Here is a 20,293-nt window from a genome sequence, read left to right on the forward strand (position 1 = left end):
AGTCCCAGTGCCCTGGAACATCTACTGGCAGCTTTTCTCCAAGTCCACTACTCTAATCAGGAGAGCAGGCGTTGCTGCCTTTTGATCCATTTAGCTATTAAGACTAAAGGGACCTTTGTTCGATGTCAGCCAGAGTTGGCCAGACTGTTAACCTTCTGATACTGCCCCCTCCAGTCAGGTTTCTGCTTCAGACTCAACCCAGAGACTTGATGTGTCAGACTCAACCGAGAGACTTGGTGTGCTTCCCCAAGAAAAGTCCTTGAGCAGGAAGCAGCATCCAGAACAATGCACATTACTCCTTCTGCATCATCCCATACGCAGATCCACTGCAACTCACATGTGATAGATGGGGAGATGGGCTGGAGGGCGGACCTCAGGGTCAACTTGCTGGCCACCACTGCAGGCATTTCCAAGTGGGCACTCACAGACTCACAAGTGCCCTCTACCAAGGAACCTGCCTCTGGTTGCAGATTCCCAGGGCAGCGTAATGGGGAGTGCAAACAGGAGTCAACTCGACATCTAAAGTCGAGTCATTTTGTTAACAAGAACTCAGATTAGATTACTCTGTGATTACATGGTTCCTTGGTGTGATAAATTGGTTAATAACAGGATTCCCAATGTAGTTGCTTAATGGGAATTCAATAATTACAGGTAGCCAGAATTGTACTGTTAGCCTAGGAGATGCTAGCGCCTTCTCTCTGTTCTAATAACCCAAAACCAATCTGGGGCTGTTGAAACGGTTACCATCTGGAGAACACACCTTCAATATTACCAAAGCACCTTGGTAAAATTACGCTTCTGTACCTAACATATCATATATTCACAGACTCAATTGACAGGCTCTTGTTTTCCCTGTTAAATGTCCAAGTTGAAGAGATCCCTAACAGATATCTTTATTACTTAGCTCTTGTTTCCATTATAAGATTAGTGGTCAACAGATAATAATGGTACAATAATATTTAAATTGCATCTTACAGTTTAGGAAGCTCGTTCATGGGCATTTTTTGGTGGGGAGAGAGTATTACCACAATTCAGTAATTACGACAGCCCAGGAAGGAACTATTATCTCCCCTTGAAGTGAAAGAATTGAAGTTTAATGAGCCCTCGACTCCCAAACCAGCATCAGGTGGAAGAGGCGGGGCGGAAACCCCATGTCCTTCTAGTGCACCACATCACAGAACTGAGGCCCGAATTCCATTAATGCAGCACAGCCTTAGACTGCACTTTTCCCAATTGTCCTTAGGAGAGACTATGCCTCCATCATCACATAGGCTGGATTAGTGAGACTTAAATTCATGAGATTTTATTCTACTTCCTCTAACTTAGAGCATAACTCAAAGAGGGTCTTTGAAAAGAGGGAAAAGGATAACTTGTTTTGGGAACAGGAGGTCACTAGCCATAAACGTCTCTGACAATTTTTTTTTAATTTTTTGAGTAATATTAGAGTCTTTGACAATGAGAGAAATGGAACAGTGGATTTAAAACATGAAATGGCCCATTAGATGGGTCCTGAACTTGCTTTAAAACTCCAGATAATATAGCTTGGCTGTTTTTGTCTTTTCAAAATGTCAAAATTTGTCTAGGATTAATGGTTCTCTACATCAATAGGATTTCATGTTTATAAATGGTTTACAGTTCCACTGGTTATAAAATGTTATGAGCTCATGCATTATCATCAACGCTGAGCCTTTACTGAAATCTACTGACATTTAGTCTGGCATCCAGACCAGACATGGAAGGAGGACAGAGCGGAATCCTCCCAAGGCCTGGCCCAGACCACAGAGTCCCCAAGGAGGGACAGGGCGAGTGGGAAGGGAAGCAGAGCTCCTCAATGCAGAGATCATCACAGAAAAACGATGCATGAATGGGGGGTCCTATCCCAATTGCCAAGGAGACCTGTTAGGACTGAAAGTTAGAAGATCAAATGTGGTCCTTTTCAAAGACATGGAGACAAGAGAGGGCTCTAGAGAAGCTGACAGCAATTTTCGGAGAAATGCTGTAAGAAATAACATAGTTCAAAAATCATCTTTAACAACATCTTCTAACACAAACATTATCACTGCTGGCAAATGTGCTTCCACATTGGCTCCGTGCTTGCCGTGGCTTGAGTGATGTCATTTTACTTCTGTAAAATGTTGTCTTTACTGAACACTCCCCACGCTTCTCCCAAAGAAACTGTGGTTAGTAATGACAGAGTACCGTTCAATGGTGTTGACTCCATGAACACGCTATTTTCCCCAGCGTTGGGCACTATGGCCCTTACCAGATTTTCAGACAGATAAGCTTTTGCAAGGAGAATGTCAGCCAAGGTCATTTCCTTTCAGGATTGTTTTAGGTGGGAGATCAGAGAAATCTATTTCTCTGATCTTGTGACACACTGCACAGGAACGGACCTTGCGTGCACTTGGTATAGATGTACTAAGGTGACCCCTACCCACTCATACTTTTGGTTTTCTGTTTTACTCCATGAAGCCCATGTGAACAGACTGTGGACAAACAATGGGGTTATTCATATTTCACATTTTTCATTTCCACAAATACATACACCAACTGTGCACGTTAACACAATATTAAAGATTCACCTACAGAAGCAGGTAAGTTATTTTCCAAAGGAAGAAAGCCTACTTGAACTATTTCACGGGAGCATAGAGCTGAAACATAGTGTATCGAATTGCTATTGTTAAACCAGAAAATGACATTATAAACAAACACTGATCATGCCCAAATCTTGCTGTCACTGACAGGGATCTTCGTATGGAAAAGATCAAATGCTAAAGTCTTCACTCTCTCTCTTTTCTAGTGTGGAGCTGGATTTTAAGCAGCAAGAAGACAAACTCCAGCCAGTTCTGAGAAAACTCCACCCTATTGAGGAAACTCAGGTCATACCTTCGCCTTACTCTCAGGAGACTTACTCCTCAACTCCCAAGCAAAAATCCAAAACTGAATCTAAAAAGCACGGAAGATGGAAACTCTGGTTCCTTTAACGCTCACGGTCTCTGGAGTCTTGAGGCCGTCTTTAGAACCCACTGGAGTTTAAGTCAATACTTTTCCAAAACGAATAGGATCGAGGGAACTTTGGCGCCCATTCAGGCACCTCCCACTTCTCGCCCTGCGTACCAAAAAGGCCTTTGTACCAACAGATAATTAACAGAAGCAAGGTATTCTGTGTCACTCCTTGCCAGCTGTTCTTTGCAGTTCACTGATGTGGGATGTAAAATCTGAAATGAAACTTACGTAGTCAAAGATGATAAGTAAAAATTTCCCCCCACCCCCGATCTGCAAGTAATACATTATCAACCTGCAAGACGGCAGGCTTTCACCCTGTACACAGCTACAACTCATCATTATTTTCAAGCCTTGATTTTTTTTTTATAATGAGAAGAAAAAGCAAGCCTTATGTTTGCGAAGGACTTCATTTTTATGTTTCATTTTGCAAATAAGCAGGGGGCGAGTGCAATTTTCAGCACATCAAATTCCGGAGAAAGCACAATTTTTCCAAGTGGTCGGAGACCACGAATAATCTCTAAAATGTGACTATATGTATATTTGCCTTCATGTGCTATAGCGCTAAGCCAAGTGACCACATCTCAGTGTCACACTGACACCTCAAATTTAGCATCCTCTTCATCTCCAGACTTACGACATGTTTACTGCTCATTTTCCAAATGGCCAGCAGCCAGGAGTCCCCCAAAGTCAGGATATGCCTTTAATCACTGCAAGTAGACAGGGTCAGAGCTATTGGACACTAAGTTTTCTCAGATCTCGTTTTTAATCTTTTGGTACCCAAAGGCCAAATGATACATTCTGGCAAGAATCTGAGAACACACATAGAGATACACGATGGATAATCCACCCACCAATAAATCACAGGCATTCTGTGCCATGGCAGACAGTGTTTCTGTGGATCAATCCTCTGAGACACTGTTAGCCATGGTTAAGTGCAGCCAGACGTTACGTACAATTCGTTATGCTTTCTATTAATGGTGGAAGACCTGACCATCTCAAAGAGAAACAGCGTGTTTAGTTTAGCTGCTACCAAGGGACAATGTCGCCTACATTTAACCTATTAGTAAGTTGTACTAAACAACATACTTAGGGGAAAGCTGTGAATCAAATGTTTTTAGGTATTTTTTAAATCAACAGTAACACTTAGAGTTATCTCTTGATTACACATCGCAATGTAAATCTTAGTTCCTTTATTTTTTCACTCATTTCTTTGCACCTTTGCAAGTATCTTTTTATAGAAATCAAATCCCCTAGTCTATTAATGACTTTGTCTATCAATTTTTTGATTTTCACAATAGAAAGTACGGATCTTACTTTGCCTTTTTTTTTGTACAACTTAAATTTTGAATAGTTTGTGAGCATACAGGAAAACCTAGTCTTGAAGTTTCTGTCCAGCAGTTTCACATCTAGCAGAGTGCTGACACGCACACCTCATTGATTAGATGCCAAACACACAGTGGCTAACCTTCGTAAAAGGATCTCACCTGCTTTTATCAGATTGGAGCTACTTCTTGCCATGTATTTTCCTCCTGGCTCAATAGCAAATCTGTTTTAGTTCTAAGTGTTTTGATTCTACAAGGACCTAGTGATCAGTAATCAGATCGGACCTTGAAAAAAAATGAAGAGTATATCATGTAAACATTCTTCGGGGGCCAAACAATACCGCAGTTGTATGCTTTAATTTAAAACACACACGTGCACACACACACATCTTTTGCGGAAACACTATATGAGGTTCGAATCCCTGAATATCAGTAAAAGGAACTGAGAAATACTTTTGTGCAAGAACAATGAGGAAGCTGATCCTGTAACATGAAGGAAGTGTAATTGTTTCCTGTAGACTAAACATTTAAAAATGGGTTTCATGTTTTTTATACGGTTTTTAACTAAAGTTATAAAAATGTTTCCAGCAAGTTCTCTCTCCTTATGTTTTAAGAATCCCAACCATCTCAGTAAATTGAAATAAGGGTATTGGCAGTTTTCTAATTAGTAACATAAATCTGTCTAAACAAAAGGACATCCTAGTACACAAAATAATGTCACTGTTTCATACCAGTCTAGACCAAAAAAAAAAATTAAATTAAAATGTTCAGAGTCAAAAAGGAACTTCTGAAGATAAATTACTTCCTCCCTAAAAATTAAAGTATGTTCAAAATAGAAAAACTATTGTCAAAATCATTTCATAGTTTAATTGCAACACGTCACTAACAGATGGTGATTCTTCTCTTGGAAAGATTCAAGTAAAAACTCTGATACAAAAGCAAGGTAAAACGCACAGGGTTCCCTTATGTAGATGTACACATGGCATTGCATATAGAGATTAAATTATTATACTTGTCATTAAGTTCTTTATTAATTTTTAAATAAAAAATCAAAGATGTTTTATGTGGCTATTAAACTTATTTCATGGCCTCAAAAATTGGGGAACATAAAAGTAATCTAAGAAAATAACAATAAAGGAAGAATGTTTGGGCTGACAGGCATTTCATCTGGTCTGCAGAAGACAAGAGCATCGTAAGGCCTAGGCCTGACCCACCAGCCAGAGCTGGCCTGGCTTGGGGAGGGGAGGGACTGACGCTTGCCCACCTATGCACCCTGGCATGGAGTTTCACCACTGGAACACATGATGGCATTTTAGGATGCACACAGGCTCACAGCAGGAGGTGTATGAGGTTTAATTTTTAAATAACCTCAGAAGAAATGGCTAAATACATTGAGTGTTGCCAGAGTAAACTGTGGCATGTAAATCTTGCCTCCATGGCCCAAGGGAGGTAGCTTCCTTCTAGATCTTCCATCGAGCACATCCCCAGCCTCAAGGGATCAGCCACCTCCTTCCTTTCTTCTTCCCCTCCCTAGTGGGAGATAGGCTGAGTGCCTGCCTCTCCTGCTGACCCTAGCCTAATACTAACCCACTGCACAAGTGGGCTGGTGCTTGCCTCACCTGGACGGCCTAGGAGAGGAGAGGCCACAACCCTTTTTCCCAGTATCTGCAACCACAGAGTCCATGTGCAAGGGACAGAGCACTGTAGACTGAGACTCGAGGCTCCTGCTACCATCGCATGTTCTTCAGGGAGAAGGGGATTCCTTTGCTGACACATGCAGAAGGGGAAGGAAGGCCCAATGCACAGCCCAGAGCAGACAGAGGGAGGGTTCTGGCTCATTCTATAATCATTTCTGAGCCAATTATTGGTGCTGCCTCAAAGGTCCTGTTCTACAGACATCCAGATACAATGAAGGGTGCCCACCACTCAGGTGCCCACCAGTCACTCTACAAGTGTGCAACTGACTTCCAAGAAGCAGAAGTCCTGTAGTCCTGCATCTGCTCTTTCAATCTCTGACCCTCCAGCAGAAGATAAATGGAGAGGGGCTCAAAGCAAGGGAAAACCTTGCTACCTTGGAAACAGCTTAGACAGTTGGCAGCGTTTCCCATGTACCCTGAGAGGCAGTTAGTTATCTATAGCCACAGAGATCTGAGATGTGGCTGGCCTACTGGCTGTAAATGGTGTCATAGTCATGGCCCAGCCTCAGACAGACCAACTCCAACCTATAAACAGTCACAAGGAGGATGGCCTGCAACACTGTTTTCCTTGGAGACCACATGGGCATATGAGAACCAAGATACACAACTCTTAATTAAAACTCTGAAGACAGACCATCAAATAATGGCCTTTCCTAGAAGACAGCAAGAAAAGGAAACAAGAAAGGCATGAACTTTTCCATGTCATGATGTTAGTAACATGGCCTGTTTAGAAAACCTATCACTGGTGGGCCCATTCCGTAGGAGCATTTTTATCAGCAAGTGAAAGTTGATTTAATTATGAATCAGGGCAGTTTTGCTGGAGCAGTGTCACCTGAAGATCAGAGCAGCTGCTTCCCACAGCAGCAAGTCTTCTTTGATCTATAGAAACTCTATCACTAGCATATTTGCATGCACTGCATGTGCAGCCACTTTATTTACTGAAAGTAAACAACTCTGTGGTACAAAGATCAGAAAGAACATGCATTTCATGAACTGGCATAAAGTCATCATGCTACAGTGGATCCTATACATTTTGGTCAATGACAAGGTCATTTTAAGTTGCGCAAAAATTAACTTAAGGCAGACTGGTTTTGCAAATACCTTCGCAGTTTGGTATGACGATGTAAGGATTGCAGAGCATATTTTGCCCATTCAGTAATGTGGTTTTTACTTCGTCTGCAGTAAACCCATAGCTAGTAATCAACCTTGAAAAAATACCAGGGTCACAGGAATATAAAAAGAAACCTAAAATTGCTGTAGCTGCCCCAAAGAGAAATGAACTTATAAAACCATTGGTGCACACACACACACACGTTAGGATGATTTTCTGAAAGCAGGAAGGTTTATTAGCAAACAGTACAATTATAGACATTTTTTATGATGACTATATACAAAAGCCAGACACTGTTCATTTCAAACACAACATTTTTTTTGCAAATGATTTTAAAATCGTTTTTAAAACACATTCATACTTAAACTCTATTACAATGAACATCTCAAAATGAATGCTCATGCATGGGGATATAACATCTTTGTGAAAATATTTGGTTATGAGTCTTGGGAAAAAGGCACTATTCACTGGGAAACCAATTCTATTATACCATTTTCCAAATGAAGGAGCATGTCAGGCCCTTATCAATCACCCAGGCTCGGAGAAAGCACTGGGTTTTCATCAACAGCAAATTCCCCACCAAAGATGCTGTTGTCAGAATAAAACACACCCTCCACCATCCCATCAATGTCGCCCTGAGATAGTGTTTAGATTGGAAACAAAATAACTTCCATCACTTGTGTATAGGGAGTCAGATGCTCCAGTGGTCACAAGAGTTAAGTGGAGAATCCAGGCAAAATCTTCCCCTTCCCTAAACCCACTTCTGTCAATGTTCAAAGGGAATTTTTCCTTGAATGAAGCCCACATTTTCATTTTCGTGAATTAGTAATTTCCAATCCCCTCGTGTGTATCCAGGCCATAGAAAAATCTTTAGAAGTCCTTCTCACTCGATTACATTTTTAAAGGACCCATTAACAGAATGTAAATCTGATCATTTGAAAGAAGCAACGGCGGCGCGTATCGCAGGAGATGGAAATATTACTAATTTCACCAGCTCTCATCTCAGCCTGGAGTGCTTCTTACTCTAGGAAAAACACACACCCAATGGCTGGCCAGTCCACCTGCACACAACACAAGAGCACCTATCGCAGCTGTGGTCACCTGCTCAGACCCGTGTGTGATGAGGAAAAATGCTGCTTAATGCTGAGGGCTTAGAAAGCTTCTCAAAAAGGAAAGCTAAAATAAATCCTGAAGTCCGACTTAATATAAAAATATTTCACTCCATGTTTCTACAGCATCAGACTACATCAGAGTAAAGATCAAATGACCTTTTTGTTCTGTGGCAAGGTTACTGCAACGCTTCTGTCTCTGGGCACGTGCTAGGTGTTCACATGGTTTACAGTTCTGCAACTGCCAAATGGAGTTGTTTTGGTTTTTTCTTAAGGATGTAATACTTAGGATCATAGCACATTATTATCCTAGGCACGAGATGCATTCCAATCACCCATTTCAAATATAATCAACTAAAGCAAACAATATACAACTGACTGCAAAGTCGCGTTTTTGTAAAATCCCGCAGATAGAGATAAAAGAAAAGCTTTATATTGCATATCCCAATTTATCTAATTAAGTGTGAAGTTCCCCAGTTTCTATTCCTTACATAAATAGGGGGAAGCTGTCAGGGCATAATCACATTCCCAATTAATACCTTATTCCGATGGAAAGAGGCCACATTTCTAGTACTGTTGTTGACAACATCATAGAATAAATCATAAATCATTAAGTAAAGTATATCAATTTCAGAGTTCTTTTTAATCACTTTAATTTTTAAAAACTCATTTTCAGTGATTACTTAGAATTTTTAAGCTGATTCATAGTTATACAATTTCCACTATATTTATGCAAAAATGAGTAACACATAAAGGCTGAAATCTCTAAGATATAATGGAATGGTACAGCCTACCCAAAACAGACCTATGAACTATTTTCTGCTCTTCTTCCACTCTAGAAGGTCCACTGATTAAGGTTTTTGTCCATCTTGTCAGGGATGCTTTTTGCCTTGATCTTCCTCTAATCTAAATTCACAAAGCAACAACAATGACTTTAAAAAGTTAATGCATAAATCTATATTTGATGCAAATCGGAAGAGCAAGGGCAGGCATCCTAAACAGGGTAGCATTTCACTCACACTGCTCTGTTGACTCCAGAGAGGGGGCTCATGGCTGGTTGGGGATTACAAGGTCCCACTAAACAACTCGAATTTTCAGTGGTGAACACCCTTCTTGAAAACATCTTGATGTTGTCATCACTCATTAAATGATTATAGCTTATTCAGAATTTTTTTGAGAGTCCTTCCAAGACAGCTGCATTTTATAAAAGAAATTCCAAGGATTTTTTTTACTTCTTTACAGATCTTAGAGATGGTGGAATTGGGAGGAGTCCGTTTAAGACCTCTCTCCTCTTCCCACTTCGAAGCTTGTTTGGGAAGGTCAGGGCTGTGGAGGATGGTTCTGGAGGTGGGCAGTTTGTTCTACCTCTTCCGTTCCTGGACAGTGCTTAGACCCCTATGCCAAACGCTTGGTATCAATGTGGCTCCGGATAAGACCAAGCATGGGTCCTCGCTGTCACTCCCCCTTCTTAGAACACGCAAGGCTTCTTCCTGAGGAACTCTTCAGGGTTCCTTAGAACACAGGGGTTCTTCCAAGCTGGAGCATCCCAAGCCCTTCAGGAAATGGGCACCTAGCTTGTGGTCTGGCCCTTCCAGCAAGGAGATCCTAGAGTTGGACCATGGATACGACATGATAGAAAATAGAAAGGTGCTTATTTCCCTAACAGCTGTCTCCCTAAGCAGGACAGGGATCTAGGAGCAGCTCAGTCCTTTGGATGACTTCTGAAGTGGACCACGGCCATCAGCATTGTGTGCCTGTGTGTTATAGAAGGGACTGACAGCATACACGGGAACCAAATCCAGGCTCGAAACAAGTGCTGCCATGCTAGCTGTGGGATCTTGAACTGTTTCTTATCTGTCTGCAGGGCACTGTGAGAATTAAATGAGAATCTTCCTGTTCATTATATAGTGCCTAGCACATAAATGCATGCTCAGTGAAGAGGTGCCATTATTACTACCACACTTATGATTATGCCTGAGATAAGAGAATTTCTCAAAGACATCCTCCTGGACCACACGGTCTGAGAGGAGATATCATTCCCTGCAGGGTCTATTCCACCCTTTGATGAAGCTGCGAGCACATCTTATAATCTCTCCACATTCCCAGCTTCCCATCCAAACTTCATGAGCTTTTTCTGTGCCCCCTTCCCTCCAGTTTAACTGTTGGCCAGTGGGCTACAAGCCAAGTGAACACACACCTAGCATAAAGACCCTAAACAAGGCCAGGTATGGTGGCTCATGCCTGTAATCCCAGCACTTTGGGAGGCCGAGGCGGATGGATCACCTGAGGTTAGGAGTTTGAGACCAGCCTTGCCAACATCGTGAAACCCCGTCTGTACTAAAAAATACAAAAATTATCTTGAGTGTGGTAACGTGCACCTGTAATCCCAGCTTCTCGGGAGTCTGAGGCACAAGAATCACTTGAACCCAGGAGACAGAGGTTGCAGTGAGTCAAGATTGCACCACTGCACTCCAGCCTGGGTGACAGAGCAAGACTCTATCTCACGGAAAAAAAAAAAAAAGACCCTAACTGGAGGCAGGATTGTGCCCCAACTAGAGACAGGACCACACCCCCTAACCAGAGACTGGACTGTGCCCCCCTGACCAGAAACAGGACCTCCTAATCGGATAGAGAGAGGACCAAGACCCACTAACCAGACACAGCACCGTGTTTCCCCAAGCACAGGCAGAACCATGCTCCCCTAAACAGAGACAAAACAGTCTCATGAGGCCACCTGCCTCCACTTCCACCCTCTCCCTCATCTGCCACCACCCTTGCATGCCATCATGTCATCCCCAGCCTCTCTAAGTCCACCCACCCCAAGAGGGTCTTGACAGAACCAGACTTGATTCAAGTTCAAGCCACATGCTGTTTGCTCTACATAAGGCCCTTTCCAGTTCCACTCCTGAGACTGTGCAGAGTGCACCTGCGGCACGACTCCAAAAAGACAGGAACGCCAGACATCAGGGGTCAACGCCGGACATCAGGGGTCAACGCCAGACCTCAGGGACCAACAGGTGGCTCCTGGAGTCACCACAAATCCTTCTCAATGGGCTCAGTGCCCATTCCATATCAATGTGTTCCAAGACTATGAATAAGAATAATTATGATGGAGAATAAGAAAAGGCAGGCAAACTTACGTTTATGTAATAATGGAAAAGTCTACTGTAAATAAAGCCAATTGACATGGAAACATTTTATTTCCTGATTCATACATGTTGTAATCCAAACTTAAAAGTGTTTAAGTTTAAACTTTAAGTTTAAACACTTTAAAAAGGAAAATCTGAGTTTAAGTTTAAACACTTCAAAAAGGAAAATCTGAACCTCACATGTGCTGAAACTCTAAGACATGAACTGTTTTACTGGATGGAAACTCACTAAGGCAGCATTTGTCCATCTGTGAGACCTGCCTGTGACACACAAAACGGAGTCCTCTGTGGTGACACCAGACATAAAAACGCAAAGGACCCCAGTGCTCCGTTCTGACTATGCTGTCCGAGAAGACACACATCACCTCCCTGTCCACACCCCAGATATGCAGAAAGAACAACGGTCATGTACAAGAAAAGACCAGGGTGCCTCCTCTGATTCAAGTGAAAACTCCAGAAGGACGTTTTCTCCTTTCATTTCAAGTTATTTTTTGGAAAGGATCCACCAGGATGACTTAAATGATAACGTGTACTAAATATTTTAAACATCCAGTCTATCTTTAATGAGCATTCGGGTTGGTTCCAAGTCTTTGCTATTGTAAATAGTGCTGCAATAAACATACGTGTACGTGTGTCTGAATAAAGAAAACGTGGCACATATACACCATGGAATACTATGCAGCCATAAAAAAATAATGAGTTCATGTCCTTTGCAGGGACATGGATGAAGCTGGAAGCCATCATTCTCAGCAAACTAACACAGGACCAGAATACCAAACACCACATGTTCTCAATCATAGGTGGGAGCTGAACAATGAGAATACATGCACACAGGGAGGGGAACATCACACACTGGGGCCTGTTGGGGGTGGGGGGCAAGTGGAGGGAGAGCATTAGGACAAATACCTAATGCATGCAGGGCTTAAAACCTAGATGATGGGTTGACAGGTGCAGCAAACCACCATGGCATATGCATACCTATGTAACAAACCTGTATGTTCTGTACATGTATCCCAGAAATCAGAAAGAAAAAAAAAAAGAAATTATAACCCCTTGAACCTCAAAAAAAAAAAAAATTAAACGAGACCTATTCATGCATTTTTTGCTGAAGGAAACAAACTTAAGGTAAGGGGGTGGGGAGGACAGCAGTGAACCCTGGGAAAAGGCACCATGATCAGAAACTTGATGAACTGTCTAAATTAGTAAAATATTCTTGAAAAAAATGAATAGGCTGCTGCCTAATTACTGTTTAAGAGAAACACCTACAATACATTAGAGCAGACAATAAAATAACTAAGGTGAAGTATCTCAATTACTTTTTAGGGTCCTTCAGAAAATTTTATTAATGGCACCTTAAATGTCAACACTGTGGAGAAACTGCCAGAAGAATGAGGACTTAGCAGAAAATACACGTCTTTTGCTACAAGTAAGTAATGAGAAAACAAGAGCCAAATGTTTCTGTCTTTAAAGTTGGTTTGCTTAACCTTCAACTTTGACATTCATTTGGAAAATGAGAACATTTTATATACCATCTCGACTGCTCACTACATTGCAATATAATAAGCTTATGTTCAAACAGCAGTTGCAGAAGGATGCTGTCAGCCCCAGTTAAATATCCAAACATATGTCACCAAGCACTTACGATGAGTTCGGAATCTCGTCCCATGGAAATGACGGTTCGGTTCACGGTCCGGAGAAGTTTCTCCATGATAATCTGGACGTGCCTCTGAGTCGGCCCCTGGGGAAGGACACACCAATGAACATCAACACCAGAGGAACATTAACAAGCAAGCCCCAGTGGTGGCCATTGAATCCATTTACCCTGTAAAGAGTCAATCAATTATAATCCTTAATGAGATGAAAAATGGCCCTTGTCAAAGGCAAAGCTCTCACAAAGAAAACTCGGCAGATTTTATTAATTATAGTCCATTAATGATAATTTGTTATATATATAATCATAGTAATTTCATTTAAGCAAACTTTAAAAATAAAAGAAAATCTGTTTAAACAATATAATGTTTATGATCCCTGATTAGCCCACCAATTAGTTTTCTAAAGATATTTGGCCATCTGTAAATGGAAGGCAGGCAGATAACACTCCTAGATGGTTCTGCATGTCAAATGCAAATAACTTAAACAGTCACATAGGATAGAATGTTTAAACAGCATTTAGCAAACTATCTAAAATTCACACTGCTGTGGCATTCGGTAAAAATGGACTCTTTTATTAGCGTGGGATGCAATTGTTGATTCTTCTTCATGAACTCTGAATCTGATTAAACACATGCTCTAGGCCCTTCCCAGTGTCACCACCTCCTCTGTGAGCTTTGGCCAAACAAGCTCTTACCCCAAGCTTTTCTCCAATAAAAACAGGGAAGAGCCTGAAGTGGGACCACTGGAGGCTGACCTTTGGGTGAAGGCTTCCAAGACTTCTCCAAAGCCAATGTCCCTGTAAGAGGTGAGGTTTCCAGCATCACAAAGAACAGATTTAATCAGATCTTTTTCTTCCAGATCACTAACCAGGCTCTGAGAGAATGAGCCAGTGCTACAGAGGAGTGGGTGGCCAGGTATATGGGCGTGGTGACTAGGAGGGATTTCCAAGGTCATGCAGGAAAAGGTCAGGGACAAGCCTCGTCTACTTAGAAATCCTGGCCACTCTGTCCAGGGCTAGGGGCAAGGACAGACAAAGCCCTGCTTTCACCTTTCCAGGCACACCTGGAAAATCAATAGCATCACATGTGTGCTCCAACAGGAATGGCACGTTGGGAGTGAAAGGCACAGGGTCAGACTTTTCCATATGTGCTGGCACAAACTTGCTTTTAATTTTTTCTTTCATTTTCTAGAGACCGGGTCTCACTATCTTGCCCAGGCTGGTCTTAAACTCCTGGGCTCAAGCGATCCTCCTGCCTTGGCTTCCCAAAGCGCTGGGGTTACAGGCGTGAGCTACTGCACTGGGCCGGCACCAACTTCTGATTTTTAAAAAAGTCCCTGAAAGAAGCATACAATCTAGAAATGCAAAAGGAATAGGGTAGGCCAGGTGCAGTGGCTCACGCCTGTAATCCCAGCACTTTGGGAGGCCGAGGCGGGTGGATCACGAGGTCAGGAGTTTGAGACCAGCCTGGCCAACATAGTGAAACCCCGTCTCTACTAAAATACAAAAAAATTAGCTAGGCATGGTGGCAGGCACCTATGATCCCAGCTACTTGGGAGGCTGAGGCAGGAGAATCGCTTGAACCCAGGAGGCAGAGGTTGCCGTGAGCTGAGATTGTGCCACTGCACTCTAGCCTGGGCAACAGTGTAAGACTCTGTCTCAAAAGAAAAAAAAAAAAAGGAATAGGGTAGAGCTACAAAAGCAAAGCACTGACCTAGGGGAGGAGAGCCTGGGGGGAGGAAAAGAGCTGATCTTCTCCTTACGACTCTCAGCATGCCTGGCTTTTTTTTTTTTTTTTTTTAACTTTGTGCATGTATTACTTTAATAAAAATAAGAAGAAAGAACGCAGGTAATTAGCCAACTTTAAGCATCAAAGCCTTTTTGTCTGACCTTAAGGATGAAAATTTAGGTCCTGAGAGGCATTTCACTGAGAAGACACAGGAAATAAAAAACAATTTTCAATGCAGAAGGATAAATGTTGTAATGTAATAATCACCATATATACATAAATAAAAATAATTTAAGGGTGAAACTCTACTGAGACAAAAGAGAGGCTAGACCTTAAAATCAAGGCCATTCATTTTTAAATGAATAAAGTTGTACTGCAAGGCAAATGGCAGGTTCAGGCAAATGGCAGGACGTCACGCACAGAGCCATCACTCACCACGTCCTTCCTGTACAGCACCTCCAGGATGTGGCTGAGCAACTGACAGCAGGCCTCCAGGTCCTCCTGTCTCTCCAGATGGTACTTGAGCTGATCGGTCATCATGGGAAGCAGGATCTCTCTGCAGTCTACACAGGACACAGCATTGCCAGTCAGTGTGAAACCCACCAAGATGCAACTCGTGTTGTTATAAGCTTGTCTGCCCTTTCAAGCAGTTTGCATTCACACTGTGCAACACGTGAAACTGACATCTGGAGGGGGGTCAATTACTTGACTGTGAGAACATCATGTCTGCTGTTATTATAAATAATTCACACATACACACACTTCCATGCATCTATGTGTGTATCCTAGGTAAATAGATAATAATTTGCAAACATGCATGATAAACACACACTTATATCCCATTATCCCATTGTGTGCACATAAATGCAGACACAAACACACATGGTTTTTTGTTTTGTTTTGTTTTTGAGACGGAGTCTTGCTCTGTCACCCAGGCTGGAGTGCAGTGGCACGATCTCGGCTAACTGCAAGCTCCGCCTCCCGGGTTCACGCCATTCTCCTGCCTCAGCCTCCTGAGTAGCTGGGACTACAGGTGCCAGCCACCACACCCGGCTAATTTTTTTTTTTATTTTTAGTAGACACAGTGTTTCACCATGTTAGCCACACATGGGTTTTTTAATGAATTTTCTCTAACTATAAATTCACTAATTTGCAACATTAAAAGAAATACTTCCTATAACACAAATTATTTGAATTGCAGCTTTTCTCATCTATTCCAGGGTGAGCCAAAGTATGGTTTCCTTCTCCTAGGTAGAAGATGCCAATCTTGGAGTGTGGCAATTTAAGGCACACAGAGTCCTTCTCAAGGCAGCTTCCTGGAGTGGGCTGAGGAGGAACAGGAAATGAAAAGCAGGAGCAGAGGCCCCGCTCTGGGACGCATGGCTATAAAATGAAGGGATGCCATGGTGTAAGGATCAGAGGCAATGCAGGTTTGGGTTTCCATTTGTTCTTTCAATAGGAGCATAGGACGGATGTTCAGAAAATAAAAGAACAATAGGGAAACAGACACAAATACAATTAAAGGTGAAATGTAGTTCCTAATTGTCTCTTCCAGTTGGGAAATCCAACTTAACTGGAGCATCATCCACTCTCCAGCATGGACTATCGATTTACAACACCAGTTCTGTGTTTTGACACTAGCCCAGCCATTCCTGTTTCCCTTAAATGCAGAGCACAAGAGGAGATAGCAGTGCTCTAAAACCTTAAATAGACTTAGCCGGTTTTCAGGATTTTATATTTTAAGACTTACAACATTAAAGATACATTAAAACATGCTTCGCATTAATGTTTCTTTTATATAAGAAAACTATAAGCATGCAACATTGGAATGGTTCCTCTAAGTACACAGAGCACACTTAGAACTTTCCCAAGAACTACGCTGTAATGAAGGACTGGGGAGGAGGCACAGAGAAACAAAGATTGAGAAGAAACACAAACCCCTCTACTCCCCTGTCTCCAGTGGATCACATGTGGGCGGCTCATGCCCAAGGCCTTCCCCAATTCCATTTTTTGTTGATTCGCCAGGAAAGGACTGATAGCAACTCCATTTTTCCAAGAAGTTTTGTCCAATTAACATAGGAAAATATGAATGTACCTGTTAATTTCACAATGCCAGTAGTCAATACTTAAGCAGAAGAAATGTATGACGTGCTAAGAGCTGCACATCTTCTGGAAAGAGGCCAGGTCAGCCTCGAAGGCTGTGGTGTCTGGAATCCCACAGGAGGTCAGTGAGGGAGAGCACAGTGCCAAGATGGGCTGCCCGTGTAGGAGACTGCCCTAGTGGTAGAGCCACCCGCGAACAAAGCCAGTCCAAGAGAAATGAACAAGAAAATGATCTCACGGGAGTGAATCCAGCCTGGAAATGCTAACACATGGGACACACTATTTCCACAAATATCCCCAAATCTCAATGCCTTTCCTGTAGAACCTCGAAGTTTACAAACTACATCCAACTTTAGTGACTCTTGAGCTGCTGACCTTAACCACAACACAGCATCTGATGTAGGGTTTACCTCCAAATGCTCTAGCCCAGCTGGCTGGAATGCTTCCTCAGCACACCCTTATCTGAGCCCAGCCTTGCCAGCACTCTTCCTCGTGGTGCCCACCACGATACCTCCCAAATGAGTCCTCTTGCCCTTTGGCTGGAAATACATCACGCACTGTGCCAACCTCAACATGGGGAAAGCCCTGGGCCAACCCTGTCACTTGGTCAATCCTAGCACTGCCACCATTCTGGAAAACAAACTGAATTTCCAAGAAACCTCAGAGGGAGCAGTTAGAACCACTAAGACCTGAGCAGGTAATGATAGCCCCTGACAATGTGACTAAGGAAAAAAATGACTACATAAGCTTAGAAGCCGTCTTCCAAAGCAAGCTTAGGACAGACCCAAGAGAGGGAAAAGGTCTAATGGACCAGCCAGTACAGGCTGGAAGGAGGGTGTGTCCATAAGTGATTCCAGAAAATCAGAGGAACATAGCACTGGTCTCAGAAACAGCAGAGCTGGCCCTGTAGGCTCTGGTACCCAGATGTCCTGGCCTAAATTCATCCCTCACCACACCATTTATCTGTCATGCTGGGTAGGCAGTTGTGGTCTGTGCTATTCTCAGAGCTAATGGAGTGTGCTGGTCTCATTTGTTACAATTACTCTGGGGAGAAGGAAGAGGTGTCTGTCTGTTCATTTTTGGCTGGGGGATGCTATCAACCATCTTTGGTTACCTGGTGGGAATGTTCACCATCCACCCCACCTGGAGGACTGCGCTACCTTCACCTGTTTGCTATCCAGCCTCTCTTGATGAGAAACAACAAAACGTTTAGAAATGTCACTGTCATTTTGTCCCATAGAAAGACATTTCATTCACTAAGCCCCCAAGAAGATTTAAAAAAAAAAAAATTGTTATAACCATCCTGATAGACCAGAATCCAACTGCACCTCAGCCTTCATGACCCAGCCATCCATGGCCAGTCAAGATCAAGTGGGGAGGTGGGGCGATGCCACTTTAACTGTCGAGACAAAATGAGATGATGCTTGAGGAAGGACTTTGTAAAAAGCCACCCAACATGCCTCAGTGAGAGGTCTCCCCCGGCACCATCGGCATCAGGAAACTCCACCCCTGACCCCAAAACAGAACCAGGTCACTGAGGAGGAGCAGGCTGGCAACAGGCTTTCCCTAAAGGCCAAAGGTCACTCTGCCCATGCCAGGGATTTCAGCCATGCCTGTGGCACCTCACAGTACTGTCCGTCACCTGGTCCACAGCAACCCATCCCAGGCCCCCAAAGAAAGGCAACTCCCCAGAGCCACTCGGAGAGGCTGGGAGGACCGAAGCTGAAGGCAGCAAAGCCAAGGAGTGCACCTCCCTGGTGACCTGTGATCTGCTGGTCTCAGCACAGCCCCCAGTGGACCCAGGTACAGGAAGGCCTCCAATGCCCCGTTATCGGAACACTGAAATACTGATTGCTTCAATTATCTCTTCCTCCTTGCTGGGATGCAATCTCCATAAGAGCAGAAGCCTTCTTATTTTTCTTAAATGGCTTATCCAAGCACATAACCAAGGCCCGATGATAGTGGTGGTATGAGTGTGTGTGTCTTGGATTAACTTGCAATTACACGCATGTGGTATCAAATTAAAGTCTGCAGTTAAAAGCCGGTCTGCCGCTCTCAACCCTCAATAAATGGTAGCTATTAATAACAATAATACAAATATCATTATACAAAGTCAGCCTTTTCAACTAAAAATATACAAAGAAAACTAAAGCCTTACAGCTGCACTATCCAGTACAGTAGCCACTCAGCTGCCTTCCCCAAAAGCAAAAACATAAGTTTCTTCAAACGTCATTTTTTAAGGGACTTCTCTTACTCTATATTTCTGTCTACAGATAGGTTTTTTCAAGAAGTGGTGGGAGTACACGTTTTAAGTGACAGTAAGATTCTTGAATTTTGTCTTAAGATAGCAAATCAAGAGCACTGAGGAATGTATACTACAAAAACAGACAGATGGACAGACAGACGGACACCACACACACACACACACACACACACACACACACATACACACACATATATACGTATACCCTACAATACCCTACAATGACCTGTTTTAAAGCATGAACAGCTGTCTCTGGCAGCCAAGGAAGAGGAATCACCTATTTTCCTATGGACAACACACCTAAATGTCCTGAATACTTTTCCCATGGACAAAATGTCATTTCTACGGGTTTGGCACTGATAGTCCCATTAGTTCCAAAACAGATGGCCTGGGAAGCCAACAAATAATCCACCAGGAGAAAAAAAAAGGGGGGAGGGGGTCTTATATTTTAAAGAAAAACACATCATCTTTTGAAAACTCTGGAACAAATACTTGACCAGAAGTCCAGGAACCTGGGTCACTTTATGGGATCTGGGGAAAGCCTTTTAATCAGTTTACCCACAGGTATAAAGAAATAATGCAATCCCCTCTGCTGGTTCTTTGCTGTGTACCTTGGCAAGTTACTTAAAGTTACTTAAACTCTCTAGGTCTTAATTTTTCTAATGTGCAAAATGGGCATGCTGTTGGTCGTCTCCCAGGTTGACAGAACTAAATGATATGACGTGTGTATTTAGCAAATATGAGCCTACAACAAATGGTGGTAACAAGGAATAGTATTATACAAAGTCAGCTGTTCAATTAAAAGGACACAAAAGAAAACTAATACCTCAGAGCTGTGATATCCAACATGGAAACCTCTGAGCATGTGAAATCTAATTAGTGCCATGGAGGAATGGAATTTTTAACGTTATTTAATTGTAATTAATATAAACTCAAATGTAAAAAGTGCTACTTGATTTACTTATTAGAAACCAATGTTTGGAACAATTGGGGTATGTGAATCTCATTTTTCAAAGGTAAATTATATTCAATGATGAAAATAAAGATCAAGTGTCTGGTGAAAATTTCACTTCCAAACTGAGATGTGCTGTAAGTGAAAAATACTGGATTTCGGAGACTTCATATGATAAAAAGAATGTGAAATATGTATCAT

The 20,293-nt window shown here is 42.5% G+C and overlaps 2 protein-coding genes across 4 annotated transcripts in view; one reads left to right on the top strand and one right to left on the bottom strand.

Moving 5' to 3' along the window:
- INSYN2A (inhibitory synaptic factor 2A) overlaps nt 1–5,386 on the top strand; it is a 61,290-nt gene extending 55,904 nt beyond the window's left edge. For both annotated transcript variants that reach the window (XM_030805451.1, XM_030805457.1), the window contains one exon: nt 2,801–5,386. In XM_030805451.1, the coding sequence (XP_030661311.1) occupies nt 2,801–2,984 (184 nt within the window). In that variant the 3' untranslated portion in view covers nt 2,985–5,386. The remainder of the gene's footprint in view (nt 1–2,800) is intronic.
- Nucleotides 1–20,293, bottom strand: part of DOCK1 (dedicator of cytokinesis 1) — a 544,856-nt gene that overhangs the window by 307,369 nt on the left and 217,194 nt on the right. For both annotated transcript variants that reach the window (XM_012505804.2, XM_003280960.2), the window contains exons 26-27: nt 15,210–15,337; nt 13,037–13,132 (exon numbers count right to left, since the gene is read on the bottom strand). In XM_012505804.2, the coding sequence (XP_012361258.1) occupies nt 13,037–13,132; nt 15,210–15,337 (224 nt within the window). The remainder of the gene's footprint in view (nt 1–13,036; nt 13,133–15,209; nt 15,338–20,293) is intronic.

Source organism: Nomascus leucogenys, chromosome 3 (assembly GCF_006542625.1).
Source record: "Nomascus leucogenys isolate Asia chromosome 3, Asia_NLE_v1, whole genome shotgun sequence".
NCBI lineage: Eukaryota > Metazoa > Chordata > Mammalia > Primates > Hylobatidae > Nomascus > Nomascus leucogenys.